At 48.0% G+C, this 6,337-nt stretch overlaps 2 protein-coding genes across 2 annotated transcripts in view; one reads left to right on the top strand and one right to left on the bottom strand.

Annotated features, from left to right (window-relative positions):
- HSF4 (heat shock transcription factor 4) overlaps positions 1-610 on the top strand; it is a 20,676-nt gene extending 20,066 nt beyond the window's left edge. The window contains exon 13 of the mRNA XM_010139758.1: positions 414-610. Coding sequence (XP_010138060.1) covers positions 414-610 — 197 coding nt within the window. The remainder of the gene's footprint in view (positions 1-413) is intronic.
- A 5,129-nt stretch (positions 611-5,739) lies between these two features.
- The window catches only part of DNAAF1 (dynein, axonemal, assembly factor 1), an 8,645-nt gene continuing 8,047 nt past the window's right edge, over positions 5,740-6,337 (bottom strand). The window contains exons 12-13 of the mRNA XM_010139760.1: positions 6,076-6,337; positions 5,740-5,832 (exon numbers count right to left, since the gene is read on the bottom strand). The exon at positions 6,076-6,337 is cut by the window's right edge and continues 33 nt beyond it. Of these exons, the coding sequence (XP_010138062.1) occupies positions 5,740-5,832; positions 6,076-6,337 (355 nt within the window). The remainder of the gene's footprint in view (positions 5,833-6,075) is intronic.

Below are 6,337 nucleotides of genomic sequence, written 5' to 3'. Positions count from 1 at the left end.
TCGCCTGTTGGCAAAGCCCGTCTGCAAAACCGGTAGTGTGACACTGGAATAACGGGGCAATTGACAAAAATCTGCAAAGCTGAGGAAAACCAGACAGTTCGGAAGTGAAGGAGAAGAAAAACTGCTCTTAGCCACTTCTCAGTGTCTCCAACCCTTTGGTCTTTTGCTCCTTGGGAGGCATCTCAGCATTCAGGCAGAACCCGGCTTGGAACCTGCAGGGATTGCCATCGCTTTTACTGGGCTTTTGAGTGAGGCCAAGTTTGACTCGAGTGTTTCCAAGCATTTTTTGCCTGGAGTGAGGCCCCTCACCTCCTGTTGCGGTGGGGATTTGCCACTTTTCTGTTCCACATACATAAAGTCTGGTAACTTGCCTGCCAGAATCTGAGTGTTCCGTTGTCCGCTTGCATTCCTAGGGACAGATGTCATTCTCGAAAGCGCCCAGCAGTTCCTCATCGATCGTCAGTCAGTCTTTGGAAACGACCTCATCAGCTTGCCTGAAAGTTCATCGCTTTATGTTCCACCTGAAAATGTGGCTTCCTACCTGTCCTCTGTGGGTGCCCAAGGGGATATCCCGTTAAACCTGAGCTCCTCCACCGACAACAACCAGTGATTTAGCTTCCAGGAAACAACGTCTCCCTCCCACCCAGCCAAGCATCCACAGGTTTGAATGTAAAGAAACAAAAGTGACTCAGAAACCCACAAGGGAGTTTCTTTTTGTGCCCTTCCTGGATGGAAATGGTCAGCAGCTGTTGCATGACCCTCCCTGCTCCTGGATTTCAGAGTTTGTCCGGGATAACAATTCTAAAACAAAAAACTGTGCTCGCTCCTGTGGGGAGTGAGAATGTGGCAGGATTTTTTTCTTTTTCCTTGACAATGCTTTTAGAAATTTCAGATCTTCCACTGAAATGTAAGTGAAGAGTAGCTTCACAGTACATCAGGGAGTTCGTAGAACGGGATCCTGACTAGCGTCTGCAACAGCAAACTGTGGCGTTTCCTTGGGGCAGCCCAGGTTAGCTCAGATGCCTGACTCTCCTGGCTGCTGTTTTTTCAATAGGAAAATAGTTCTATATGCCAGCCCAGTGCTCTGAAAATACTCTTGTATCCACTTTCTGGATTTGATGGATGTATGTGTGCCTCCTCCTCATCCTCCTAGGGTGAGGAGGAAAATTCAGATCCCTCAGGGTGTGCAGAAGATCATTTTCTGCGTGGCCACTCCAAGAACGAGTGTCTGGCTCCAGGAGAGCTACAGATCACCACAGACCCTAAAACATCCCATGCTGAGACAAGGAGGGTTTGTTGTTTGGGATTTTTTTTTTTTGGCCCAAATTTATTTTCTCTAACACAAAGGCAGGGCTCCCCATACTTACAAAAAAAAAAAAAAAAAAGGGAGGCTCTTCCACACGCACCATTTTCCACATGCAAAGAGGACTGAGGGAGAACCTTCTGGAGTTTGGTGCTGGCTGAGTATTCCATGTCCAGTCCAATGACCTTTTTCCTTGGCCTTGACCTGTTCCATTTCCCCTGAAGATGTGACTGTAGGTTTATTGATGTATAAAACCTGGTGAACCAGAATTGAGTGGATCTCCTTTTGAGAAGGGCTCTCAGGGGCTCAGCGTAGAAGAGAGGCAGAAGCGTTAGACCACCTTGTCCCACAAACTTTTGTTCTGTCCTTTGTGCACCTGAGATCAGCCTCCAAAGGTTGAATTGATCTTCCTCTTCCACGTGGTTTCTGACAACTGAGTTGCTCAACAAAGCAGAGCTTTGTTTTTTATGCTGTAGTTCTAATGAGAACGGATTACTTTTCTCAGTAGCCTCTAATCGAGTCGCTTTTCATAGGAAAGCCCCCCAGATGCAGTCTGACAGACCCAGGAAACTCAGCTAACTCAGGCCTCCGAAGGGCTGACAGGGAGGTATAAGCTGTGCCAGTATTACCGGAAGAAATGCTCTGCCCACTGCCATTGCCATGACGATTCTTGGTTCTAAACCATATTTCTAAGCGTCTTGGATGGTCAAGCAGCGTCCACCCCAAAATGCCGTCAATCAGAAGAACGCAGGCTCAAGCGCTTATTAATAAGATGAGCGGGTTTTAAATGGACCTTCCTGTTGCAGCCCTTCCTCTCCCCACGTATGTGAACGGATGCGTTAGTTCAGAAACACTCACTTTTGAGCTCGTTTTCCCCCAGCTCTAACTACTGTGCGCTGGGAGCTCTCTCACCACCTTGGTGGTGCAGTCTTTGCAGGAGCGAGGTTGTGAGAGCTTCTGAATTAACTCCAGCCGCTGTTTTCATCTTCAGGACTAAGGGAAAATTCTGGCAGCCCCCATTGGCCTGGTATTTAGGTGATGTGCTTGCGTGTATTACAGACGAGGTTTTCCTTTTTGACGGGTTTGTGCTTAGGAAGTTCACCTAGACCAGCCCTCTTGCCGCTGTGTTTTGTCATTTCCAGCGATGGGAAGTCATTGAGTTTACTCTGTTTGCTTCTCCTTCTCCCACAGGGAACTGAAAACTGTCTGGAGTCTCTCATCACCCGGCAGTGTATGTTACCCCAGTTCAAGATCTACATCTTTCTCTGATCCTTCCACACTAGATTGCCTTAATGTTAACACTGAATGTATTGATTCAATAAGGGATTTAAGCACGTGCTTAACTTCAAGCCCCTGAGTATCTTTCCCCTATTTTCATGCCGCCTATCACACGCCTGAGGTTAGACGTACGCGTCGGAGTCTTACTGGATTGTCTAGCTGGGGTTGAGACGTGCACCATCTTAGGAGAGCTGCTTGCGAGTAGACAAAGGTGCAGCTCAACCGACAAGGGCGCGTGGCCCTGGCGCAGGCTGCAGCGTTCGCTGTGGTGCCAGGCACCAGACCACGCTCGCTGCGAGCTGCCCCTCAGGATGGTTCTTAGGTTTTTCTTTAGGCTTTTTGCTCGACTATAAACATGAGATTGGAGCTTGGTGGTGAGAGAGGAGCCTCCAGGAACAGCGTTCGAGAGCCACTCCTGTGACGCAGCGCGCGTGTGTTCCTTGGCCTTTTACGTGGTTAATTTTACTTGAAGGTGATGTGCTGAGATGCGTTTTTGCACTATGCTGTACATTTGTAAAGTTTTACAGAAAACACTAATTAAACATGTTTCCTTTTTCTCATTTAGTCCTGCTCTGGCATTTCTCTCACTGCTTTCGCCTGCCCCTTACTCCTTTCCTCCTTCCCAAGTCCTCACCCGCAAGTGGAAACAGCTTCCAGGAATCCAGGAGATTCACCTGTGAGATAAAGTAGGGCCCACTGATGCTGATGGGTCATGATCGTCGGCGTGAGGAAACAGGAGCTGGAGAGATCTAGGATGTAGAGAGCAGCTGAATTCTTCCAACTAAAATGCCGGTCAGGGAGGGTGGATCTGGTAAAATCGGGAGCAGTGCAGAAGAATTTATAGGTCTTGACATCACATGCATTTTTTATCCTTTTTTTTCTTGCTTTCTGTGATAATGGAGCTCAACCTTCCCTCTTGGAATTCCTTTTAAAGAATCTTTTGTTTATAAACATTCTGTCTTTTTCAAGTGTGATGTGGTAACGTGGTCCTTCCTGCTCCTCTGCTCTTACGGGGGTACCAGGACAGGCGCTAAAACACAGCACAAACAATGCTCAGCTCGGAGCAGTCCTTCTCCAGCTTTCTGTTGGAAAAGAGAAGCAGATATATTCTGGGACTGAGCTCACAGGTGGTGTTGGCCGCGTTTGCAGCTTTCTGAAGATTCCTGTGAAAATGCTTTCAGACAAGTCCGTCCTCCACAGGCCCTTCCTCATCTGCCTGCCCTGTCCTGGAGGTGAAGGATTTCACAGCATGTTTTACTGATGGAAAGCGGGAAATGAAGTTTAAAGTAATTTTGTTGTCTTCTCTGATGGCTTTTATGGTTTTTTGTGTGTGGTGGTTAGGATCAGTTCTCTTACCACCAGGTGGCACCTCAGCCCAGCTAACTGGAAATACAAATTTTCCACTAGCCAGCAGTCTCCACCTCCTTCAGTTTTATTCCCTAGCTCACGAGGAGGAGAAGGACGGAGTAGAAGAGAACATGGGAGAGCTGTTTGACAGCTGACTCAAGATAAGCCAGCAGTGTGTCCAGGTGGACAAGAAGTGCAACAGCATCCTGGCTTTTATCAGCACTGGTGTGGCCAGCAGGACCAGGGCAGGGATTGTCCCCCTGTGCTGGGGACACTGGTGAGGCCACACCTTGCATATTGTGTCCAATTTTGGGCCCATCACTTCAAGAAGGATGTTGAAAGGGCTGGAGCGTGTCCAGAGAAGGGCGACGAAGCTGCTGAAGGGTCTAGGGAACAAGTCTTACGAAGAGTGGCTGAAGGAACTGGGGGGGCTTAGCCTGGAGAAGAGGAGGCTGAGGGGAGACCTTATCACTCTCTGCACCTACCTGACAGGAGGTTGTAGAGAAGTGGGGGTTGGACTCTTCTCTCGTGTAACAAGTGACAGGATGAGAGGAAACAGCCTCAAGTTGCACCAGGGAAGATCTAGGTTGGAGATTAGGAAGAATTTCTTTACACAGAGAGGGCTGTGGCGCTGAACCGGTGACACGGTTTAGGGACCCTGGCAGTGCAGGGTGAACAGTTGGACTCGATGATCTTAAAGGTCTCTTCCAACCAGATGTTTCTGTGGTTCTGTGGAAAAAAAAAAAAGGAAGGGAAGGAAAGAAGAGAGAACCTGGCTGAGGCACCACCACTGTTACCTTCCATTGCACTTCAGCACAAATCTACCCCTGTGGTGTAAGAGAGAAGCTGGTGGATGAAGAATTCCTTCTATTGGCTTTTCACACAAAAGCTCTTTCTGCCACCGGTTATTTTTCTCTTCTATTTGAAATCCAGATCCTGAGCCACATCTCGCAGCGACAATGAAAATGGCAGCTATAGGTCCACGCTTCACAACAGACTGCCCTAACAGGTAAAACCAGATTTTCCATGCGTGGATGCTATTTCTGCATCTCTTTGTGTGTAATTGGTCATAATGCCTGTGAATATTAGATGTGTAAAATACCGCATAAGAAGAAATCCCCATGTATCATCGACGTCCATCTGCTGTGACACAGACTGGTAAGGAGATGATTTGGGTTAAAATAGATGTGCTTGCAAGTGGAACCTTTATTTAGTTCAAATGACAGAAACGTGGTGTATCATACATGGAAACTACGTATGTAATGAAACCCTAAGACATAAACATTTAACCAAGTAATTTCTAGAAGGGAAAAAATGGCATAAGAGAGTGGAATTTAAACCTGAAGCAGCAGTGCCCTCACTGTCAGAGTAGTGAATGCTGCGGCTGCCCTGGAGAGCGTGAGGCGAGGGATCGCCAGCAGCTCTGGCAGTGGGAACACAAGGCACTTGCCTGCGGGTTACAAAGGATGACGGGTTTTCCTCACGCTGGCACAACCAGAAGCTCTGCCCTGAAGGTCAGGTGCCGGAGGCTGGGGGCCGCCGCTGACTGCCCCACACACTCCGCGCGTCCTCCTCACGCTGGCACAACCAGAAGCTCTGCCCTGAAGGTCAGGTGCCGGAGGCTGGAGCCAGCCGCTGACTGCCTCAACCACTCGGTCCTCCCGTGGAAGGCGGTGGGTGTTACCTACAGGAAGCAATGTTGGTTGTAAGGAACAGTCCCATCGCTGAGCTCTGTGTTTTGGGAATAACCATGCACAGCCAGGTGCTGGAATCCACATTCAGTCTGGTTTTCCAAAGCGATTAATCCACCCTCAAATCCATCCTCCAATCCTGGTCACCTTGTGCTTTGTGAGGACATCCTTTCCCCTCAGGTGGACGCTGTACTTCTCCATCACTGCTACCCCCTGTTAAAAGGATGAAGGCAAATTAAACTCTCTGGAAAAAGAAATGTAGAGCCCAATTTGTAAAAACCATTTAAATAAAACTCAGCACAAAACTGTGTAGAAAAAGAGAAAATAACATTTTAATTCCTCATTAGGATTCCCACATAAACAAAGGGAAGAGATGGTTGTCAGTTAACGGTGGGTTAAAATTTTTTTCAACGAGGAGTGAACAAATCCTCACTTTCAGTGTGTAGGTACCATTACCTTTCTCTCTGTGATTAATTGAGTCACTGTAATCTTACCCTCCTCCTTCCATGGGCTTGGGTCTTCTGGCTGATTGCAGACTGGGGACACGAGTAGATGATCCTCAGGCTCAATGATGACCTCTTGAATCAAGGGTTTTGAGGAGGTTGCTTGTTTACCTTTGGTCTCCAGGTATCTCTCTGGATTAGCAGGCTCTGTAAAGAAGCTTTCGACAAGGGGTCTTAAGCGCTCCTTTTCCTGAGCTTTGTGTATCTTACACACA

Source organism: Buceros rhinoceros, unplaced genomic scaffold (genome assembly GCF_000710305.1).
Source record: "Buceros rhinoceros silvestris isolate BGI_N320 unplaced genomic scaffold, ASM71030v1 scaffold13807, whole genome shotgun sequence".
NCBI classification, from domain to species: domain Eukaryota; kingdom Metazoa; phylum Chordata; class Aves; order Bucerotiformes; family Bucerotidae; genus Buceros; species Buceros rhinoceros.
Note: the sequence above shows the minus strand (reverse complement) of the source record. Positions and strands in the feature narration are given on the sequence as shown.